The 24,898-nt window shown below is 35.1% G+C and overlaps 1 protein-coding gene across 2 annotated transcripts; it reads left to right on the plus strand.

Annotated features, from left to right (window-relative positions):
* LOC18589977 (rho GTPase-activating protein 7) lies at positions 460–24,898 on the plus strand. Of its 2 annotated transcripts, XR_001929428.1 has the most exons (23): positions 460–867; positions 2,159–2,195; positions 2,863–2,939; positions 5,815–5,885; positions 5,955–6,033; positions 6,180–6,324; positions 6,429–6,548; positions 7,488–7,565; positions 7,724–7,779; positions 7,865–7,934; positions 9,262–9,349; positions 9,967–10,210; positions 10,748–10,969; positions 11,743–12,090; positions 16,107–16,156; positions 16,465–16,525; positions 16,603–16,686; positions 17,518–17,631; positions 17,711–17,880; positions 18,795–18,864; positions 23,081–23,287; positions 23,503–23,896; positions 24,159–24,898. XR_001929428.1 is itself a non-coding variant. In XM_018127272.1 (22 exons), exons 1-22 carry the CDS (start codon positions 814–816, stop codon positions 23,683–23,685), a joined length of 2,628 nt encoding a protein of 875 aa, XP_017982761.1. In that variant the 5' UTR covers positions 460–813; the 3' UTR covers positions 23,686–24,034. The 2 variants fall into 2 exon arrangements, 1 of the variants encoding a protein (XP_017982761.1); XM_018127272.1 differs by lacking the exon at positions 24,159–24,898 and having other exon boundaries at positions 23,503–24,034.

The following is a 24,898-nucleotide window of genomic DNA, read 5'->3' on the forward strand; positions in this document are numbered from 1 at the left end:
AATATTAGAAACTTAATGCTTAAAAGAGACAACAATGATATATTTTAAATTTATTGCTAAAATTCTTAGTTATATGCATTGATTTATTTGAAGGCAACAATGTTGTTTTACATGTCAATTCTTTCTCATTTTTCATTTTTTTCAACAAATAACTAAATAGCGGATGTCCAAAATTCTAAAGGAAAATGGCATTTCCATGTCGGCTTGTGCTGACGTGGCTTGCTGTAAGTGGTGAAAGAGTAGAGGTTGGACTGAAACTGACTGTAGACGACCTTAGCTCTTCTTCATTCACCGTTTGTTTTTCTCTCTCCAAAACCAGTGAAGTGGGTGAAAAGCAAAGACTCTCTCCTTCTTTTCTCTCTCTCTCTTTCTCTCTGATTTCCATATTACTACGACAACCACTATTGCTTTATACCTAATCCAAATAAATAACATTAAAAAAATTTTATATTACATATAAATTAGGAAAAATTTTAGAACGGAAAGGAAAATGAGAGAAAAAATATTAGTAGCATTTAGGTAAATAAATTAAGTATATTTATAGAGAGAGTGGTAGTTCTGGTTGGTGATTGTTCTTTATTGTCTCTATCAATCTTTCTTCAAAAAAAGAAAAAAAGAAAAACCCTAAGCTTAAAGATTCACTTAATATTTGCTCTAAGCGTTTAGATCTTGCCTCGACTCGAGTTAACTCTCCGATCTGCTGTGTCGACTCAATGTTGAACGCCGTGCATCCGCTGAGAGGTTGAAATGCTGAGGAATGCCTTTTCTTTTCTTTTTTTGATTGATTGATAATTTCAATGATAATCTACGAAAATGTCGGCTTCGTTAGCGGCATTCGAGCGGCCCAGAGGGGGAGCCTCAAACACGGTAACATCTATTTAATTTATTTTTCCTTTTATTTTAGTTTTTTGTTTTCTGTTTGGTTCCTGCGAAAATGGAATGTGAATAAAAAGAAAGTTTTTGGATCTTTATATGGCTTGGTGTTTGGATTTGTTATATGATGTTACAGATAATAAACCTTTGATTAAGGCATTTTCTTTACTATTTTTGGTAGAAGTTAAAATTTTTGAGATTTTTAAATTAAACTTCTGCTTTTTTAGTAATATTATTATCAATCAATTTGAAAGGAAGAAAGGCGTTTAAGAGAACTCAAATAGCGAAATTTTGAAAACACGAAAATAAAATAGAGATGATAATTTTTTTGGATCAAATGAGGCATTGTGATTGGTGTTATTGGGAATTTTAATGCTAAAGAATTGAATTTGAGATTTTATAGTTTAAGCCTAATTTGTGCTTGTTTCAATTCAAAACTTTTACTCTAGGTTAAGAATTTCGTACCCTTACAAAAAAAGCGTATCAGCATGCATGGAGCCATAAAAAAATTATCTTAAACACGTAGAGTGATAATTTAAGTGTCAATAAAATGGCCTACGTACATGTCTTTCTTTTTCTTTTCCCCCCTTGCAATTCTAGGGTTTGGAGAAATTGTGCAAAATCAACTTTTAATTGTGTTATAATAAGAAAGTTATAATTTCAATTCAGCATATGTTTTAGTGACTTAAAAAGCGTTGCTTCATGATGAAATGGAAAATTTTTTGCTACCAAGATAGGCAGATCATATAAAGAAAGCAAAAGAAGAAGAAAAGAAAAATGATGTGTGGAAGAATCTAGAAAATTCAATTGACACCTTTTTTAAATCTATGAATTTACTCCTTATTTCATTCCAATTGTGCTGGAGATCTCAGTGTCCTGTGGATGTTGAACACCTCAATTTATGTTCACTGATCTGATATAGTTTCATAGCTGCTTGATTTGACTTTATGAATTTATATGCTATGGTCACATTTTAATGTCAACTGGTGAACCCATGCATTGCCACATTTGTAATTCTCGAGAAAACACCTTTTACGTTATGTAAATAATCATTGCTTTAATCATTCATTGATTGACTGGCACAATGTTTTTATTTTTTGAAATATTTGTATAGCATTAACTGATGGTATAATGTTAAAAATTTTGGGTTTTAGTGGTAACTCCAATGATGCATATGCTGTATATGCTCCATTGATTAACACATGTCTATTTGCGAGAGTATAATTAGTTTTACGCTAGGTAGTTGGTGCTTGTTCATGGCTTCTGACATATGACCAATTCACAGGTTTTCAAGAGTGGCCCTCTTTTCATATCCTCAAAAGGTTCGTAAAGTTTTTGATTACTGTTTGCTTTCTTCCCCGCTTTCAAATTCTCCTACTTTTCTTGGATATAACTTGCCTTAACAGTTTTACCATCTAGTCGTGGCCTGTATGTGTATAAATAGTGCTATATCTATTGATTTCATTAGTAAATGAATAATTTTCTTTGTTTGTAATGATAAGGAAAAAGCAATTTATTTTTTGGCATGGCTTTATGTGTATAAATTGCCTCAACAGTTTCTGTGTGCGTGTGTGCATATCTATATCTATATCTGTAAATGTGTTCTTTGTGTCTGTGTGTGTATGTATGTACATACGTATGAGTTTATGTGCGCATGTAAGTTTGTTTGTCTTCTTGGTAAACCATGTTTAAGTATTTATTCTTCATTATTGATGGTTTCAGTATTAATGTTGCGCAATGCGTTCTTGAAGTGAGGAATCATGTTTATGCCATCAGTTATTAGCTCCAAATTCTTGGAGAATATGCATCTTTTGTTTTAATATTTGTTGAATTAAGAGCAGAATTGAGATCTATACTATTTCTTTTTTCCCATATACCTTTTATCACCTCTCATGTGTGGGACCTAGTCATAGCATTATGTTTTAAATACTCTTTTGATTCAATTATCACTGTAGCTTATCTAAAATTTTTTCATCTGAACTTCTGCAGGCATCGGTTGGAAGTCTTGGAAGAAGAGGTGGTTTATCCTCACACGGACTTCCTTGGTGTTCTTCAAAAATGATCCTGTTAGTACTGATCATCTTTTCCATTATTGGAATAATAATATGGCATTTTTTTTTTCAAATTTTTTGTTCTACTGATTCTTAACTTTAATGTGTTGCCAAAGACATGCTAGCATTAGTGATCTGTTGTCTGATTTTTTAATTTCATAGTTATGTGATGTTTGTTGACTGTATAAAACAGGAATTGAGGAAAAGGGTTGTGAACTTTGCATTTTAAAAATAACATTCTTCTGTTATATTATAGTCAACTTATTAGCTGTTTTTTCCTCACTTTTTTTATACTGTTATGTACATACCATGCCTTTTAAAAGCTTTAGCTGTTGGAATGGTATAATATTATATTCTAAATCATTTAGAATTATTGTTAGATAGATTAGGATAGTGATTGATTGTATGCAACAAAATACTTCACAGTCATCACCAGGAATTTTGGGAGAGTGGTTGTGGACCATTGTATCATCAATATGTGACTAAATGTAGATTTTCTCATTTCTTGATGTGCTATGCTGTAGAAGTGCCTTTGGAATTTTTTGGCTATTAGGATGATTTGATGGTACATTTTAAATCATTCAATATTGATATAGGTGGATTAGGATAATAGCAATTGAATACCACACATATTCATATGCTTATGTTCAGTTGTAATGTATGCACAACTGACATGTTGGGACTGTTGATACTTAAATGATGGTAAACCATTATTAGAATCTGTATCTTGCTTTATGTATGTGAAGTTATGTTGTTGGAAAAATCTGTAAGAATGAAGGCTTTGTATGTTTATTGCCTTGAAGGAAACAACATGTGGAAGAAATTCTTTATTTGATAATACAAGTATAAAACGAATTAGTAATTATTGACATTTGGATCAGATCTTTACTATCAACTTTACCTTTTGCAAATAATACTAATTTGCTCGGAATCATAAGAATCCAATTTGTTAGAGGGGATCCTAGAGACTGAAGAATTTATGCTGAGGTGAATTCCTTGGATAAAAAATGAGAAAAAATGCAGATTTCTGTTCGTAAAAGCCACATATAAGATGTTAACTCTGATATGAGAAGGATCAGCATTTATATTGCTATTTCATAGTCAAACTTTCAGTAATACAAGTTACTCTCACTTGCAAGCTGTGAACTTGTTGAGAATTGTATATCATAAGAGTAAATCGTGCAAATCAATCAGGTATGATATGGAAGTATTTTGGATGGCCGTCTTAGATATAATGAATCCTCATTGTATCAGATCTTTATTTCTTGAAGATTGTCATTTCAACATATCCATATCATATCGTGCTTATATCTTGTTCATGTATTTGTGCTTCACTGGACATCACCTATGTCATTGGCAGCTAAATTTCAAATGCATTTTAGTATGATATGTGTTGATCACCTGGATCCTAGAATTTAAGGGATTACCGTCAATCTGAGGGTCTTCTTGAACTTCTTAAAGGTCTTTGACTTAGGATTGCAGGGATCTTTCTGCATCATTCCCTTATCATGATATTATATGAGCTGAACTCCTTTGTGACATTTCTTTTCAAGTTGGGATTGGTGGTGGTCGTGGAGAGTCAAATCCTGTGTTAACAGGCTGAGGTGCTCTGCATAGTTCTAACTTATATGGTGTGTCATTGGCAACTCAAATTTGGGAGTACAGCTGATCAAGGCATTATGATGATTTGAAAGATAACTTTAGTGCCTTGTCTTAGGGGTTAAGAGTTTTACCTTCTCAATGTAAAAGCCTTTCTGTCCTTCCAGTTGGACATGCCTGTCTTTGTCACCTCAGAGAGATTCGACACATGCTTTGCAACACATTACAAGGGGTGAATACTTATAACATCTTTTGGTAGGAAGAGAGTTGCTTCCTAATATCCTCTTGATGACACTCCAAGGGCTCTGTGTTACCATTGATGGCTTCTTTTGGTGGCCGAATTTAAAGCTTGAATTTTGACCCAGTGAGGCAGTATGATTATCTAGGATGAGTTGAATGTCTTCAATTTGTGGCTAGGGAAGGAACTGTGGCTTGGCACAGGATGTGCCTTTCTGACCTTGCAACGACATGTGCCACCTTTTCCCTTTTAGAGGGTAGGGTACTTTATGAATTATCACCCTTAGCATGACACGATTTTCTTGTTTCCTGTGTAACATTTTTGAGGGTCTATTGAGATTTGTCCTATGGATATGGTTATGTGCAAGCATGGCACTTTCTCATGATGTAATATCCTATTAAGGTCCTGGAACACACGCTACAAATGTTATCAGGAAATAAAGTCTCTATTTTAGTTGTAAGAGGAAACCTTGTGGTTTGGATGGAATTACTTATTATGTTACTCTTTATGAAGCATGGTTTAGAGAAAGTAAAATATTCAGTGCATGAGAAAAGAATGCATTATGATTTTGTCTACAATTCTCCCCCTTATCCTAAAGGTAAAAGGTGAAGAATGAAGAGAGAAGTCTCAATTACCCTCTGCATAAGTTATTAATTAGGAGTTTTCATCTTCATGCTAGTCCAACATTGTGGCTTGCATGGAAATAACATTATATTTCTCAACTTTTGCATGTGGTTTTAGAGAAAGTGAAATGTTTGAATATGCAATTGATTATATGATTTGATCTATCTCTGTATTCCATCCCTCCCCTCAAATTCTTTTAAGAGAGAGGGAAAGGGGAAGAGACTGATAATTTTTATGTTTCACTTTTTAAGATGTTGGTTAGAGGTCTTATTTTCTGTACTTAATTGAAGCAAATGCTTATTGCTTCATTTTCCTACAGAGAGAAGCACAATCTGATCATTGTCTTACTTGTTATGTATTGAATGTTTGTTAGAAGATTATTTTCAGGAGTTATTTGAAACAATGCTTATTGTTATAATTTTCTTGCAGAGTGCCCTACCACAAAGGGGTGGTGAAGTTAACTTGACTTTGGGGGGCATTGACTTGAATAATTCTGGAAGGTGTGGATAGTCATTGTATGTTTATGATAGTGTCACATTAGTCTTGCTTATAGTTGCTCTTGTTTGCAGTGTTGTTGTTAGAGAAGATAAAAAATTGTTGACTGTGTTGTTTCCTGATGGACGTGATGGACGGGCTTTTACTCTTAAGGTGCTTCCTCTGTAGTTGAATATTGTTTCAGTTATTATTTTATGTATATGTTTATTTTTTGACATATTTGAATGACACTAGTTTGTCATTTTCCTGTAGAAAATGTTCAGCTAGTTAATACCTTCCTTGTTGCTTCAAATTTTCAGGCAGAGACATCAGAGGATTTGTATGAGTGGAAGACAGCCCTAGAACATGCTCTTGCACAAGCGCCAAGTGCTGCACTCGTCATGGGACACAATGGGATTTTCCGAAATGACACAAGTGATACAATTGAAGGGTCATTCCATCAATGTTTGTTCCCATAGTTGCTTCTTTTTTATTTGATGATCTCTATTGATTGTCGACCGATTCTTCTGCTATTTCTTCACTTTACTAGATTTTTGGATTCTTTTTAGGGAGAGACAAACGCACTGTTAAATCGTTGGTTGTTGGTAGACCAATTTTGCTTGCGCTTGAAGATATTGACGGGAGCCCATCATTCCTTGAGAAAGCTCTGCGGTTTCTTGAGAAGTTTGGTAAGTGGTGATTTTAAGTTGTTATTAAATATGTTACTGACCAATTCTTTCTGTTGTTGTGTTATTTCTTATGGAAAGCAAATCCTTTCTTGCATCCTGTTGTCTTCTCTAGAAATTTTGTAGTCTTGATCTTAGAAATTGGTTTTTTCTTGTGATCATAGCAGTTAGGGGAGGTGCGTGACAATTTATATGGTTACAACATAGATATCCATAACTTCATGTAGTAAAACATCTTGCTACTGTTAGGATCTCTTGGTTATGTAGGTTTTCTCTTTGTAGACTTTAGATGGGGAGTGGTCTGAAAGAAGCAGGTGGAGAGGTTTTGGGTTGACCTCACACACACCCGCACATGCACAAATGATCAGATTGCAATAGAAGCCAACTGTAAGATTGGTGTTGCGTCAATTAAAAATATTAAGGATTAAAATGAAACTGGCAATACAGTTTTTGTTACCCCTTCGTTCCACCCACACAGCTGCTGATATTTTGATTTTAATGTAGCACCGGATCTTATGCCTTTCTATGTCTGCAAATTATGATCCTTTGCTAGGCTGGCAGTTTTCTTTTATAATTAATGTGAAAATTTGATGAACTTAGGTGAAAATTTCTATGCGCAGACGCTCTTTTGATCATCTATTGTTTTTATCTCATTCTAGGTCTGAACTTCTGAGCCATTGTCTAGGCTAGATTGCCCAACCCAAATAGCAATTGCCGTTCTGGTATTCTGTCTATTTAGGATAGTTTGGATATGTAATTAAACTTTATGATCTGGTTGAGTTTGTAAAACTAATTTGTAGCGAGACTATTTTAAAAACAAACTGGGAAATTTCACTGATTACATGAAGAGACCTGAAGAGGATAAGAGTGAAGAAAATGTTTTCTTACTTCTTTGTTACACTTTTTTCCTTTCACTTACTGTTTATGATGTTTCTACAACAGGAACTAAAGTTGAGGGAATTCTACGTCAGTCTGCAGATGTTGAGGAGGTTGATCACAGAGTTCAAGAATATGAACAGGGTATCTTTTCATTTCAACTTGATGATTATTTTAGAATATCCACATATTTGCTTTTTTGGATTTCTTAACTGTTTTTTACATTGGCTGTGGATAAGTTATTTTGTTGACATGCCATTCAAATTAAGGCTGTGTTACTTGTCTTCCTTTTTGTAATTTAGGCAAGACTGAATTTGGTTCTGATGAGGATGCTCATGTTGTGGGAGACTGTGTGAAGGTAATTTTTTTCAGTACATTATGCCATTTGTGATTATCAGATTAATGTCATGGTTCCTTAATCAGCTGAGGTGTTTGATTTGCAGCATGTGCTAAGGGAGCTACCCTCATCCCCAGTTCCTGCATCCTGCTGCACTGCGTTGCTGGAGGCTTACAGTATGTTTTACTCTTTTCTTTTCTATCCTATATTGTCTCTGAAATTTTTCACTTTGAATTTTGATAGTACCTCTTTGAGATGTTAAAAGAAATATATTGTTTTTATAAGTCCTCATTACCTATTATTGGGGCAGAATTTGACACTCTATATGTATTTTTAAAGCAAAAAGCAAAACCCTGCAGTATGAAGTTATGATGCCATGAATGCTCGCTTTATCCTGTACCCATGAGGTTTTGCATGATGAGTTCATATAGCAGGTGCATCATATATTGACATGGCGAGCCTAGAGTGAATAGAAGAATAGGGCACTTAGAGCTTGAACATCCCTCAAGTTTTGGCCAATTTATGGATGTAAATAAGGAACATTTTACCCAGACCAAGCTATACTTAAAACATGGTAACTGAAGCTTTAAAGTTGCCATGTTGATACTCAACATTCTATAATTAATGAGCAAACATGTTAATTTATGTATGTTTTTATTGGAAACTTAACTTACATCAGTATTTAAGAGGAAGAATAGAATATTTGGTTTGTTTGACAGTTTTTTCTATTTATTTCTTAGCATTTCAATTTCATGATTGACAAAGTGGTCCTTTTTTTCAGTTGACGGAATTGAAAGAAAATGAAACATATAAATAAAGTTGTCAAAAAATAAGATATTTTCTAATATTTGCTGGCATGATAGTTTAACCATGTGGCTAAGTTATCATTTTGTTGGGGGGTATTTGTGATGTCATCTCACTTGTTAAAATGTAAGAGGTAGGTAGATGCTCCTATTTGGTTTGACATGGTTCTAGTCGTGTTATTTAAATTGCATTGTTGGGGTCCTGAATCTGCTAATGTTGTTTGTTGTTGCATTGGCATTGCTGCTTTCTAATTCTATTTGTGTGTATGAAATGATTAAATTTGAATGAACAAGCCTTTTCTGCCTATGAATTTTTCGGTTTTATCCTGGAGCAAATGTATATGTTTTTGTTACCAAGTTTAAGAAATACCAAATTCCTCAGGTTTTGGTGGTTTCTGTTTGATTCCAGTAAGCTGCTGCTAATGTTTTTTTTTTTTTGGGGGGGGGGGGGTGGGTGTGGGGGGACAAGTGCAATGGGTACAAAGTATAATTTATCATCTTGATTTTGTTAAGATTTTGGTGTCAGAAGCATGAGTTCTGTCCCAACCGTTCTTTTAATTCTTTTTGTTTCTTTTTAACTGTTTACAACTTTTCTTTCTTTCCTTTTTTTTTCAAAAATTATTTTTCATTTTAGTGAAATGATTGGTCCATGTGTCTGTAAAAGTTAATACTGTTGTTTTATGTTTTTGTTGCATATAAGAAATTGATCGGAAGGAAGCTCGAATAAGTGCAATGCGCTCTGCGATATTAGAGACATTTCCTGAACCAAACCGGCGTCTATTACAAAGGTAACGCCCCCATCACTTTCTAACATGATATGTTTGAACTTTTTCCCCCTATTTGCATCTATTGTCACTTGTGGTGTTGCTGTGACTTTTGTGATTGAGTTCTTAATGTTTTTAAACCTATGCATTTCATTCAATAAATACTTGTTTCGATTATATTTTTATTTAATAACTAAATTACTGCATTAGTAGTAGATATCTTGTTGACATGATACATTTATGCTGAAAAGATGATTTTGCTGCCTAGTTGATCTACTTAGCCCTATGCTTTGACACAAAAGTAGATGCTAAACTGTGATTCATTGCTAAGAGGGTATGGGATTAGCCATTTAGTTATCTCACTTGGTTGTGCCCTATGTGAGGATGACATTTGTGGGAAGGGTTCCCACCAATATCTAGTGTTTAGGCTACAGAAAGTAGAGAGAAAGCTACTTGATTCACAAGCACTTCCATATGTGTCTAGCTTTGAATTGACAAGATGGCTTTTCGTAACATTTTACTTCTATTACTATTGTCTCTTAAACATACTTCAAATCTGTCTATTTCATAGGTGAACATCCTTGAAAATTCTTGTAAATATTTATCGATTTATATAACTTAATATGCATCACCTTTTGCAGGATTCTGAAGATGATGCATACAATTTCATCTCATGCTCACGAGAATCGAATGACTCCATCTGCTGTAGCTGCTTGCATGGCACCCTTGCTTTTACGCCCCCTATTAGCAGGTGAATGTGAGTTGGAGGATGACTTTGATGTTAATGGTGATAATTCTGCCCAGCTTCTTGCTGCTGCAAATGCTGCTAATAATGCTCAAGCCATCATTACAACTCTTCTGGAGGAGTATGAGAATATTTTTGATGTAAGATGCTCCCAAGTTCATTGTTGTTTCATATGGCATATCGATATGTAAATGCTTTCTCTATGATTTTTTATGTGTCATGATAAACCCTGAGTCTGGGGGGTTTTTTTCTTTTTTTAAACTTCTTTTAGAATATTCATACCCAAGTTTGTATTGAAATGATATATCATGAAAAGTAAGTTACATAAACTTAGATGCTTGAAATTATGCCCTACCATTTATAGCCATTTATCTATAAGTAATAATTAAGCATAAACTCATTTAGAACTCTACTGACTTGAATGAATTCTGCAATCAGCTACAGGTGTGATGACAATGTTATTTTATGCCTTACTGTTGAGCAATTGCAAACTTGAATTGTTCATGCTGTCACTAATTATTGAAAACTTGTTCCTTGTAATATTTCTAATGATTGTTGACCTTTTCTTTCTCATAACTCTAGTTTAAAATATTGTTAACCTTTGCATTATCAGAGCCCCACGCTTGTGGTCTCCTTTAGTATAGTGCCATTTGTGGTGATTACTTTTGTTGTTTCAGGATGAAAATCTACAAAGATGTTCTATTTCAGCTGATTCTCGGGTTGAAAATAGTGTTAGTGAAGATTCGACTGATGATGAAAATCCAGATATGAAAGACAATGGTTACCATGATGCCGAAAATGAAGCTGATCCAGACACAGATGATGAACCTGAACGTGTTCTCAGTGGGAAATTAAGTGAAAGCAGTGGTTATGCAGGCAGTGATCTGTATGACTACAAGGTTCGTTGTCACCCCCTTTCTATAATAGAAAAATGTGAAGCACATACACCAATATCTGCACACACACTCGCTTGACTAAAACGACAAATTGATATAATGTCTGTTGCGATGATCAATGTTCAGAAATGATGTCAGGATATTTTGGACATGGAAATTGGTTAAAGATTTTAGTTGTCTGCATAGAACACTTGTATTGAACTTAAGATGTTGATGGACTTCCTACCTAATAATAGTCCATTGCCGTGCTCTTTTGCTTGTATTCTGCAGCCAGGAATCATATGATTTGATTCTTTCAGAGTATTGTCTTCGTGATTATTCAAATATAACAATCATGCCCTATGAACAAGAAGTATCTAGGCTTGTGATTATCCATGAAGGGTATATGGAAGAGCACTCTATCATAGAATTTGAGTGAGTTTAGTTGAAATGGGTGTTTTTAAGATGTATTTGTGGTAATATAAAAGAGGATAAAATGAAAAGGAAGTTATTTGTACGTTCGGAAAAAAACATGTTTCATATCCAACATTAGCTTGTTCAAGGACTGGAGATTGAATGAATGAAACCTTCTTGTTTTTCATGTTATAGGTTGTTTGAGGTTTCAATGTTTACTCAATAACACTAGGGCCCCTTCAAATCATCCATGTAAACTTTGTTCTCGAGATGGATACTAAGTTTAATGCTGATTTGTTCATTCCTTCATACTCAAAATAGTTGCAGACCTTGAGTGATAATCCGTTTAACTAATTGATTCATTTTTTTTTTTTTGTGTACAGGCATTTGGGGATGATGGTTCAGATGTTGGATCCCCTAGAGACAATCATACTCAGGCTGAGAGTTCAGGCTTAACTGTAGGCCCTCTACAGATGAGAGATCCCGATGCTCAGCTGGAGGAACAAGGTAAGCAAAATAAAGGAAATGAAAATCCAAATAATGAGATAGATGTCTCAAGTGTGCTACCTACTAGTGAATCTTACCGATCAATGGGTGAGATTCTTTCTTCAATGGATCCTGGCCATCCTATATCTATGCCTGGAGTTGAATCTTCCACTGAGAAGCCTGTTGGTAAAGCTAAAGGCTCCAGTCTTAATGCAAAGAGATCAACATTCTGGGGAAGAAGCAATGTGAGTTCCCTTTTTATGATGCATTATCTAATTTTGAGGAACTCTGAATTTACATGCATTAGGCACATCACACCGATCAAGCAATATCTGGCTGGATTTTAACATGGTTGATTTACTTAAATAGGATCTGTGTCTTAATAAACTTTACAACCATGGTGATAAGAAAAGTTGATTTTTGAAAGGAATCATAAGAATTAAGTTAAAACTTTATTCGTTCTTGCATCTTTGCTTTGTGTTCTTGTTGCCGCATTCTAGGATTTTCCATTACACATGTTACTTTCTTTCTTTTTCTTTTATGACTTTTTGATAAATGCAGCAAGCAAAGCTCGAGAAACAAACTTAGTGCCCACAACTGTGAGGCCAGACTATTCCATCATTCAATAGATAGTGACCCTGACGTAGAACATCTTGGAGCAGGCTGAGCGTAAAAAGTCAAAACTAAAAGCCCAAAGTTCATAAATGGGCATGTTCATAATTTTAATATTTTCCTTGTTAGTTAGGAGTTTAAATAGGAATTATAGGTATAATAGAATTTTTTTTATTTAATTTACTTGTACTAGGACTTTAGGATAGTGATGTTCTAATTAGGAATAGAACATTTATTTTATTTAAGTTCTTGTTAACTACTCTAGTTGTACTAGACAACCATAAGTAGAGTTTTATTAGGATTTGGATCTATAATGCTATAAATAGGACCCTTAGATTTAGTTTTTAGGATCATTGAATAACATTACTGAGTTCTTCTCTCAAACTTGAGTTTAAGTTTCAATATTTGAAACTTGGTTATTAACCTTAAAGGCTTAGTCAGGTGCTAGCCTTTGTGTTATTTAGGAAGAGAAAACTCTACATCTTTCATTCATAATACATCATCTATATATACAGCCTAAACATCTCTAAAATAGGATAAGAAATAAAGAAAATAAAGAAAATAAAATTCCTATAATTATGATGATTCCCAATCCCTATAATTATAGTGATTTCTAATTCCTATAATTATATTAATTAATAAAAGAATATTTACGCACTTCCTATTCTATAGCACTCCTCTTCAAGCTGGAGCATAGATGTTAATCATGCCCAGTTTGCTACAAATATAATCAACTCGAGGTCTAGTCAATGCTTTTGTGAAGATATCTCCTAGTTGGTCTTCAGTTTTAACATATCTTGTAGAGATGAACTTCTGCTGAATCTTTTCACAAACAAAATGACAAATCAATTTCAATATGCTTAGTTTGTTCATGAAACACGGGATTGGAGGCAATATGGGGAGCAGCTTGATTTTCACACCACAGCTTTGCCGGCAAAGAACACTTAAGACCAACTTTACTTAATAGCTGATACATCCATACTACCTCACTCACAGTTTGTGCCATAGCTCTGTATTTTGATTCTGCACTAGACCGAGATACTACATTTTGCTTCCTACTTTTCCATGAGACCAGATTCCCTCCAATAAAAACACAACATCCCGTAGTGGATCTCCTATCACTCTTGGAACCTGCACAATCTGCATCTAAAAAACATTCAATACTAGTGTGTCCATGATTTCCAAAATAGACCACATCCTGGAGCCCCTTCAAATAACATAGGATTTGTTCCAAAGCTGCCCAATGGTTAATTGTTGGAGCAAACATAAACTGACTTACAACACTAACAAATCTTTTGTTTGAAACTGGGTATGAAGAAAGGATTTGAGAGATGAAATACATGCAATGTCACTCCCAGTAATGACAATATCATCAACATACACTACTAGTAAAATTATGCCAGCCTCAGACTGTTTATAAAACATTGAGTGATCACACTTACTGTTCTTCATCCCAAACTCTTGAACTGCCTCACTGAATCTGCCAAACCAAGCACGAGGGCTTTGTTTCAGGCCGTACAAGGATTTTCAAAGATGACAGACTTTCCCATACTCCCCTTGAGCAACAAACCCAGGTGGTTGCTTCATATAGAAAAGCATTCTTGATATCTAATTGATGTAAAGACCAATCATAGGTAGCCGCCATAGAGATGAATAAACGAACAGAGGTAAGTTTAGTCATTGGAGAGAAAGTATCAGAATAATCAACACCATTAGTCTGGGCATACCCTTTAGCAACAAGGTAGGCTTTAGGGCGAGCCACTGATCCATCAGGATTTACCTTTACAGCAAACATCCATTTGCACCCAATAGCTTTCTTCCCAGCAAGCAAATCTACCAAATTTCAAGTGCCATTACCATCTAAAGCCACCATCTCCTCTACCATAGCAGCACGCCAGCCAAGATGGGACAAGGCTTCATGAACAGATTTAGGAATTGAAACAGAATCCAAGGATGCAACAAATGAACTAGAAGAAGAAGACAAGTGATCATAAGAATCAAAGGATCAAATAGGATAAGTACACTGACATTTACCTTTCCGAAGAGTAATAAGGAGATGAAGACTAGGATCATGCTCACTAGAGACTGGATCTGATGGTGAAGGGACTGGTAAAAGGCATGTGGTCTGAGTCTCTAGTCGTTTGGAATAGACATGGACAATAGGTGGCCGAGCAGGTGTAGGATCAGGTGCAAGAATATTTGTGGTACTGACAGAATGTGTTACAGTATAAACTAGTAGATCATTTTTCTCCCCCTGACTATCATAACTCGAAGATTAGGAAAAGAAAGGAGTATTTTCAAGGAAAGTGACATCTGCAGAGACAAGGTATCGGTTAAGAGTAGGAGAATAACATCTATTACCTTTCTGAAGACGAGAATACCCAAGGAAAACACACTTGAGAGATTTTGGATCTAATTTGGTGACCTGGGGACGAACATCACGAACAAAACACGTATGACCAAATTTCCTAGGTTCAATAGGAAACAAAGACTTGGAAGGAAAGAGGACAGTATAGGGTTCTCTAAAATAGGAAAAAAAATAAAGAAAATAAAATCCCTATAATTATGATGATTCCTAATTCCTATAATTATGGTGATTTCTAATTCCTATAATTACGTTAATTAATAAAAGAATATTTACACACTTCCTATTCTATAACAGTTTTTATGCTAACTAGTTATGGTATCAGAGCAGGCTGAGCGTCAAAAATCAAAACAAAAACTCAAAAGTCATAAATGGGTATGTTCATAATTTTAATATTTTCCTTTTAGTTAGGAGTCTAAATAGGAATTATAGGTATAATAGAATTTCTTTTTTATTTAATTTACTTGTACTAGGACTTGAGGATAAAGATGTTTTAATTAGTAATAGAACATTTATTTTATTTAAATCTCTTGTTAACTACTCTAGTTGTACTAGACAATTAAAAGTAGAGTTGTATTAGGATTTGAGCCTATAATGCTATAAATAAGACCTTTAGGCTTAGTTTTTAGGATCATCGAATAACATTACTGAGTTCTTCTCTCAAACTTGAGTTTAAGTTTCAATATTTGAAACTTTGTTATTAACCTTAAAGGCTTAGTCAGGTGCTAGCCTTTGTTTTTACGCTAACTCGCTGCGTCAGACCTACATCATCCAAAGATTGCATTTTTATTCTCAATATAATGTTTCTAGTTGATGTAGCTTCAACTCATACTAAACTGTACTGCTCAGTCATCAGTTTCCTTGCATGGATAATTTCTTTGTCTCTACTTTCTCCCTTGTGTAATAACTCTTTGACAAGTTTTTTTGGCTCTGGAATCATTTGGAGGGTTGCTCCTTTTCATGTGCTTAAATAAACAGATGGAAATTATGGTAGCTGCATCAACTAGCCAAGAAATGTCAATCTTAACAAAAATCCTTTGTGTTTTTAAAAATTGCATAATTTACATATGTGACAAGCTTGATAACGTGTCAAGTGCAATTTTTTTCTCACTCCTCTTAAATCATCTTTGCAAAACATTATTCCTTATTTTGTTGGTGGACATACATATGCTTTGGTTTCGCACATGGAAACAAAATTAGGTGTTTTACTCTCATTTCTACAAGTTTTTGATTCACACAATACAACTCTACTCACTTGAATCTTTCATTTGCTTTGTTATTCAGGCCAGAAAGACACCATCGATGGAATCTGTTGATTCTTCTGGCGAAGAAGAGTAAGATACTCATTACATCTTGTAGCTTTCAGCTTTATTATTCACATTATTTTTTACTAGTATGTGTGCATTTGAAAACTATTACTTAGGCTTTGTGCTTTTGCAGCTCCTGCTTAGCACAAGTACGACTTTTGGTATCCATCTTTAAAATCTATTTACATCTTATTTTGACTGGATAGTGTTTTAAGATGCCCATAGTGTTAAAACAGTGAGCAGTTGAGTTCTTATATTAAAACTGTGAAAATGTAGCATAAATCTGATGCTGTCCATAGTTTAATCACAAAATTAATTTGTTGAATTTTTTCTAGGCTTGCTATACAGAGGCTTGAGGTTACAAAGAATGAACTGCAACATCGTATCGCGAAAGAGGTAACGCTCCTTTTTTAAAACCATTTTAGAGAAATATTTTCTGTTTCCACTCACACATTGCTTATTACCTGTTATAGACTAGAGGAAATGCAATTTTACAAGCTAGCTTGGAAAGAAGAAAACAAGCTTTGCATGAACGTCGCCTGGCACTTGAACAAGATGTATGTCTTTCTTACCAATTGAACACTTCACTTGTCCTCAGAGATTTTTTATCTCTAAATCTGCTTGGTATTTTTTGCACTACATGTTCAGCAAGGAATTGAGTCTTAGGATCTTTTACTTTGCTTTCATTTTGGATTAGTAGTACATGGTTTATTAGGCTCCTTTCTATCTTGGTTGTTTTTACTTTAATGAGGCATTAGCTTCTAAACCCTTTTATATTGCAGTAGCTAGGATCCATCCTTGGATTCTAAATTTAATCCTATCATCAAGAAGCACATGTTTGTCTTTTTTATGTTGCCTACCTTTGATTATTCTATTAGACTTGCTCTTTCAATTTGATATTGAAGATTTTAGATTTCTGAACTTTCTTAAATCTGGTTGAAAGGGAAAAGGTCTCAAAATTTTTTGGACACTAACAGCCCAATGGGCTCATGTGGTTGATAATTTTGTGCCATCTCTTAAGTATGTGGGAAGTGAAGGTGTTTGACCTGTTGGCTGCTTAGATGATTGGATGAAGTTCAATCTGCGGAGAGCCATGCTAACTTGCAGATTTTATGGCTTGCATTTGTCATTATATAGTTATGCACAAGTAACACTTTGGAGAGTTGACTTTCTTTTTTGCAACTTTTGCGGACTATAGAACAACTAAGGGGGTTAATAATTTTGATGCTGTATGAACTAAATGGGTTGTGCAGAATCTCTAACTGTGGACATATATCTATCTTCTCTCTTGTTAAGAAAATGATTTTTCTTATACAATTATCTAAGCTTTTATTGTAGCATTATGTTCCCAAAGTTGTGTTCATACTTACCTGTAAATGACTATATAGGTCTCTAGATTGCAAGAGCAGCTACAAGCTGAACGAGATCTTCGAGCAGCACTTGAAGTTGGATTGAGCATGTCATCTGGACAATTTTCTAGTTCCCGTGGAATGGATTCCAAGGTTTGTACATATGTTGAGAAAACCATTTTTTTTTTTTTTTTAGCATTTCTCATACTTATAACTTAAAATTGATGCAAAGACGAGGGCCGAGCTTGAGGAGATTGCTCTTGCCGAAGCTGATGTGGCCAGATTGAAGCAGAAAGTTGCAGAACTCCATCATCAGCTGAATCAGCAAAGGCAGCATCACTATGGTTCTCTCTCTGATGCATGTGACCGTTATCAACATGTTCAAAATCATAACTCTCAACAGTGAGTTCATGAAATTCTTTTTGTTCATTGATTCCTAAGCTTTAGATGCTAAACGTGGTAGGCAGTTGCATGGCAGATTCAATGAGGTCATAATGATTGTTCTCAAGGAACCAATTAAAATAACTTCTTTTAGTACTGGTTTAAGCGCTTAAATTGCCTTTTGCCAGAGGCATTTTGAACTTTGCCTGTTGGTGCCCAAAATTATCATGTGACTTGTTTCATCTTATTGGTTCCTTGCATTAGGAGTTATCTCTAAGCTTCCTCTTTAGGATTCTGCAACCTGACAATATCATATTAGCCTAAATATAGCATGCATGGATATTGTGCTTTTCTGTTTTCATGCAACAGTTACTCTTCTGCATGTTATAGTAACTCAAGACTTGGGCTCCGTTCAGGTGACCTTGACTAATATCTTTTGAAGACTAAGGTTTTTTGAAGTTCTTTGGATATCATGTTGAATCCAAGCCCTTAAGAAGATGTGGTTCTTACAGGATGTCTTGAAAAATAGGCGTTTTTAGGGCTTTTGTTGAGTGGAGTGTGGGAGGAGAGCCATAATTTTAGTAGCTTCTGAATCATTAAGCCAAAAGCCTTAGCTAATTAGGTTGGATTCGAAGTTTGAAGGGAATGTGGTTACTGCCAAATTCAAAAGCCCAACAATTGAATTCCAGAGAGGGGAAAAGAACTTCTGCTACATGGTTATGAACAGTTTTTATAGTCTTGTAATGGTAGTTATTATGTGTAATATGGTGATTTTGAAGGATTTCTTATGATTACTAATTTACACATTGTTTTATCATTTTAGATGCACCTTTTAGTGCAAACTCGCAACTATCCAAAATGGTAAAGAATAGTTTCTATCAAGTTTGTCTTATTCCTTTCCCTGTGCTTAAAATGTATAATTTTTATGTTCACAGGAGGTTTCTTCAGCAAGATTTTGACACAACCCTTGCTTTTTGTAATCATGAGAGGAAACAAAGAACAGAGGTATGTGTTCAATATATTTTTTAAAAATCCTATTCATCTCAGCTGATTGTGTTGGACTGTAAAATTTCAGTAGGGAAAATTCTAAGAATTTGGTCGTTGTTGGCTTTCATCATTTTGTTTTTCCTAGTGTTTTAGAGCCAGTCTGGCCCAGTCATTTGACCCAGTTTAATTGGGACATTGAAGGCTGTCTGGGCTGGTACAACCGTGAAGTGTTTTAAACCTAGTCAAACCCAGATGAACTACTGCCCTTCAATTATTTGGATGACCCACTACTTGTTGGGTTTCTATTCCTTCTGGGCTTTTGATCCAAAATGTAAAAGGAAAGAGGTTTGCTAGTTTGGGCTAAGATTTTAGGCTTTAGGCTTGAAATGAGAATGTTGAATGGAAAAAGATTTGAGGGAAAACTGAAAAAGAGCTACAGAAAATGGAGAAAAATAAAAGATGGGTAGAAAAAAGTAGCAAATTATTAGAAAAATTTTCAAACACTGCCAAAAAAAAGTAGCTAATACAAACTCTCAGCTAATTTCCAACCAAAAACACAAATCCATCTGCCCAAAATAACCCCACATGAGCTTAAATTCCTAATTCATCAAAAAAATTGACCTAAGATTTCAAGCAAGAAAGCCACTCAACAGTAGAATGAGGTGAACCAGCTCGAAACTTTGGGGTGTATCTGTGCCTATTGTAGATCTCAAGATTTGGTTTAAACTTTGATAAAAGAGAGGGGTTGGTCGAGGGGAAGAAACAGGAAAGAATAAGAAAGGAGGAAAGAGAGGAGGCCAGCTATTGTGTGTACTGGCTGTCATTCAGAAGTGATGTGCTGAGACTTAAAGCAAGGGGTAAGAAATCTAGAGGTGGAATGTTTATGAAAAGGAATCTGGAGGGTGAAAGACAGGCCAGAGCAAAAAAAATTCAGTCTGTCTCTGGAAATGAACAGAAGAGGATAGTGTATTTAAAAGGCTGCTGAAATGCACTATATGCTGGGTGCCTGGGCATTTCAGCCAGTTGACTAGTGACCCATACCTCTTGGTAGGTAGGGTCTGTACTGGTGAAAAAAGCTGGTTCTTTTGTTCCGCCTTTAATTTTGTTAGGCTTAAGAGGCAACAAACACTTGGTACACACAACATAAAGCTTCTTTAGACAAAGTAACTTTCAATATTGTCACACAAACAAGCATAATTTCCAGCCAATGTTTTCTACAAGAACTGTAATCAACCGAGTTTGAGGCTCAAAATCAACACAAAATAACTGCTAAGCATAAGTTATACTGAAGCAAATAAACAAGAATAAAATTACGTTTTTTGGACTTTAAAATGCATCAAACTCATCACTGAGACTAGAATGAGAGTTCTTACGCATTAAGTTTAAACTTTACCCACCAACTAGAACTCACTCGAGAAGCTCTCCTTTTTCTCTTCATTACGTCTTTTGCCTCTGTTTCCTGTTCTGTTTCCAGCAACTATACAGCCACTTTTGTCTTCTCTTTACTTATCCATTTGCACCCTAAATGGGCATAAAGCCTACCAACTCAAGTCCAGCATAAGTATAAAGAATGTAGGCCAACTAGTAAAGTTAAACCAAAGTAAATACCCAACAAAATTGATTTTATGACCAACATCCCCCCTTAAACGCAATTACTATTTTTCATTCCGGACATCACCTTCATTCTTTTAATGGCATCAATATTCAAGGGCTTGTAAATGTGTCAACTTGGTCTTAAGAGTTGCAATGCAATGACTGAGCTTCTTTCTTCTCAAACCAATAATTCTTCTGCATCTTAAGTGATCTGCCACGTTTATGCTTGACTCCTCGCTCGCCTCTCCATCAGACTGTTCACTCTCTTCTGCTTCCAGCTAACTGCTTTCTTCTCAAATCCACCATTCCACAGATACCACAGGTATCATTCAATGCCCTATTAGCTACAAGCCTACAACATATCGTCTTCTTTTGTCGGCCCAGCCTTTGCAATGAAGACTTAAGTTCCCTCCCACCCTCCTTTCTCTCCCCTTGTCTCTTCTTATTCTTCCATAGCCCCTGTGGCTAGCCAAAGGGAGAAGAGACAGCCTCTGCATTGTCAGTGCTGTGTAAGGCACATACAATGTATCCATACCTGTGTCATGTTGACACTGTTACAAGGACCTCAAATGGCAAGTTTGTGTAATAGAGGGCCTATTTGGAGTGTAACTAGAGTAATAAAAAGAAGACAAAACAAGGCTTATAGTGGCTGTATAGTTGCTGGAAACAGAAAGCAAAAAATGTAATGAATCAAAAATAGAGTTGACATTTTGAGTGAGTGCTTGTTGAAGAGATCTTCGAACTTTATGTGTAAGAACTTTTACTCTAGTCTCCATGATGATGTTTGATGCATTTTAAAGTGCAAAATCTGATTTTATTCTTATTTATTCGTTTGGGTACAACTTGTGCTTGGTAGTTTGTTTGTGTTGATTTTGAGTCTTGAACCTAGTTGATTGAAGAAGGTATTTGTGGACTATTTTTGTAGGAATTTATGCTTGTTATTGTGGTGATGAATTGTGATTTTGGTGGATTTTGAAAAGGTTGAAAGTTATTTTGTTTAAAGAAGTTTTACATTTTGTGTGCCAAGTGTTTGTAAAAATGCCTAGGCTTCTCCTCTCAACAATTTTTTTGTTTTTCTTGGAAATGGTCATTAAGTTTTGCTTGTCCTGTTCCTTCTATATTTCATGTCATTCCTGATATTTCTCCTTATTATTGGTGGAAAGCTCAATGAGCCAATAATGCTTAATTGTATAAGTGTTGTATATGAATACCGGTATGATCAGCTTATGAAGGATTTCTATATGTAGGAGAATATACAAAATAAACAAATCAAAGCAACTCAGAAGTGTATTACAATTGGACTAGGTAATTTTGCACACAACACAATAACATGACACAGAATTATGTGAGTTTGGGCTTATGATACTCGTGTTTTGTGTCTTAAACGTGTCAAACCTGCTTAACCCATTTAGGACCCATTTAAGACACATGTAGTTAATAATGTTATTGTGTATCCCATGACCTGTTTATTATCTGTTTAATTAATTGTGTAAACATGTCTACCGGATAAGTTTATGACCCGCTTATGACCCCGTTCAAACTTCCATATGAAAATACTCTATTTTATAATGGTTGTTCTGAAATGCTTGATACATATTATTGTTTTCTTATAATTTGTTTTGTGATTATTAGTTTTAAATTTGAATAATGAAGTTAGAGTTCATTTATAGTTGTATTCATTTTAATTTAATCATGTTTCGTATTAATCGTATTTATCATGTTTAAAATTTTAATCATGTTAATTATTTAAACAGGTTATAAATTGTGTCATGTCGCATAAAATTTAACTTGATCTGTTTAATAAACGTATTAAGTGTGTCATGTCATGTTACACGTTTAATAAACGTATCTATATTCGTGTTTAGGATCTTTACACGTTTAATTAATAGTGTTGTTTTAATGACTATCCATGCAATTGTTAATATCTTATGTTTACACGACATGGTTAATACACATGAATATATGTCTTAAACATGAATTGCCAGGTTCAAATTTACAATCCAGTTGAATAGTTTGAACATAAAGTACATGTAGTAACCATTTATACTTCATATAATTCTGATGCTTAGCAAACTAGCAGCTCACAATTGTGATATCTTGGTACCAAGGACAGATGGCTAGTGATTTTACCTGGTTTCTGCAGTTTTTAAACTATTCTTAGGTTGGTACATATTTTCTTGTTATTGTTGTAAACATGATGTTATCACAATTTCTTTGCCTACAGTGACAAATTTGTGAGTGCAATTTGGTTCATCTTTTTTAAAATCCTTTGTCAAGGGTCCACCTAGGGACCAAGCGCCTATAAACAAAGAAATGCCTATATCGATTTGATTCAGTAGCTCTCGAGATATGTCCTTTGCATATAAAAGTAACCGATGCTTGTTATGCACCCTGATGTCACATATCAAGGATTTTCATTGGTGATGACAATGAAACTAAACTGATGATGACCAGATCAGTAAATGCTTTAGTTTTTCTGCATCCATTTCTGTCAAGCTGATACTCTTTTCTTACATTTGAACTTGTTCTGTTTTCTATCTCCATCAAATTATATGTCTTCTTTTAGTTCCCTTCCTTCAGATATTCATGTTCAGTCCTCATCTTATCCACTCTATATATGCATTTTAAAACCATGATGCAGGAAAATTTGTTAGGGGCGGACTGGAGGAATGTTAAAGGACAGGGGTTGGCAGTTGGCAACAGCAGCAGGCAGCCTATTCGAAAGCAATTTATGGATTCAACAAGCTTGAGTGACTCAAAAAGTACTGAAGCATCAGCAAATGTGACCATGGATGAGCTTTGTGTGGTTGATTCTGCCTCTATCCCATCCACTTCTAGAGCAGCAGAGGTAAGACTGACAGTTGCCTGTTTCTGTTCCATCGGTGACATTCATGCCTTTGCCCCTTAATTTTGACCATGCAATATGTGCATCAGAATCCAATCATGTGAAGCTTGACTATCACATGAAAGTTGAAACCTTCTAACTGGCAGATCACCCAACTTACACCTGATTAATTCTTGTTCGATATAGTTAGTAGGTATTGATGCAGTTGTCCTTTGCAGGTGATTGATTATCCACGACATCCATCAGCAGCTTCTTCTGCTTTGGTAGAATTAACAACCCGTCTTGATTTTTTCAAGGAAAGGCGTTCCCAACTAATGGAGCAGCTCCACAACCTTGATCTGAACTATGGCACGTCTTCTCAGGATTTTGTATACAGACCATCATCACCCCCATGGAACTAACCAGAGATGAACAATGTTGTCTTGTTGTACATCCTAAATTGTTGCATATAAATGTATTTCTTGTAGTCTTGCTCGTTTAAAATTTATTTCTTTTTTTCTTCGCGTTTTTTGGGTTGTGAGAAGGTGATTGGAGTTGTAACCATGCTGTTTATTTTTTGTCAGACATTGTAAAGATACCAGTAACAATGTCAATAGTAGGTGGAGCGTGGAGGTATGTATTTGTGCGAATGTCATTGAAGAGAAAACACTTTTCCCATTTTGAGCACTATTGTATGATCATCTCTGCTAATATATAAAGTGATTGAGTGAGTTGCTGTTGCGCTAACTCATTCCCTCTCTTAAATTGGTATTTAGTAATCTTGATTTTGTCCATTTATTTTCGTTAATTAGTTTCTATTCTCGATGTCCTAGTAGTTTTGTTATTGATTTTTGGTATATAAAAAACCCATTGAACTGTCTTTTTCTCTTCTCAGGAGCCCTACGACTCCCTTTCCAAGATTGAACGTGAGATCTCTAAGTTGAGAAGTCTCAAGTTCTATGTAATGTTATGTTATACTCCGTATTACATTATGCCACCATCAAATATTCAAATGCACTATCGGAAGAAGATAAGCACTCAGCCACCAATCCTACCAGGGGACCTGTTAATAGAAATACTTGTGAGGGTACCCGTGAAGTCTCTTTCGCGGTGTAAGGGAGTGTGCAAATCCTGGCGAGCTTTGATCGATGAACACCTTGATAAAAGCCAGCGAACACAACAACCCTGATAATCCAAGGTCAGAGGTGACTCATTCTCAGAACAGTCAACTACACATGGCTCATCCCCGGTAGTGAAAGAGGTTAGAGGTGACTTTGTTTCTGTGGAATCCATCAACCAGGGAAAACAAGGTTGGAGAAACAATAATGAATCAAATTTATATAGCTCCGAAGCTGCTGCACTTGGCTACGATTTTTACCCCAAAAGTTACAAGGCGGTGACGGTTGGCACAAACGAATTGAAAGTCTTTGATATGTTAAAACTAATTTTTGGACACGTATTGTTGATGGTATAAACGTTTCCACAGGCATGAAAACGCCGTGACCCTGGTTAATGTTAAGGAGTATTATGCAAGGCTGAATGTTGAGTGTTGAGTTTGAAGCAATGCTCTCATATTGCATGTCCCATTTATGTTGTATTCAGCTGTGTTAGCAAAAGCCTGATCTTTTTCTCTAA

This window comes from Theobroma cacao, chromosome 9 (genome assembly GCF_000208745.1).
Source record: "Theobroma cacao cultivar B97-61/B2 chromosome 9, Criollo_cocoa_genome_V2, whole genome shotgun sequence".
Taxonomy (NCBI): Eukaryota; Viridiplantae; Streptophyta; class Magnoliopsida; order Malvales; family Malvaceae; genus Theobroma; species Theobroma cacao.

Excerpts from the sequence above, each read along its gene's own strand:
- LOC18589977 (XM_018127272.1), top strand. The coding sequence starts at position 814 with ATGTCGGCTTCGTTAGCGGCATTCGAGCGGCCCAGAGGGGGAGCCTCA. Across the intron at positions 9,350-9,966 it reads AACCGGCGTCTATTACAAAG|GATTCTGAAGATGATGCATA; the intron begins GTAACGCCCCCA and ends CACCTTTTGCAG. Across the intron at positions 17,632-17,710 it reads CCCGTGGAATGGATTCCAAG|ACGAGGGCCGAGCTTGAGGA; the intron begins GTTTGTACATAT and ends ATTGATGCAAAG.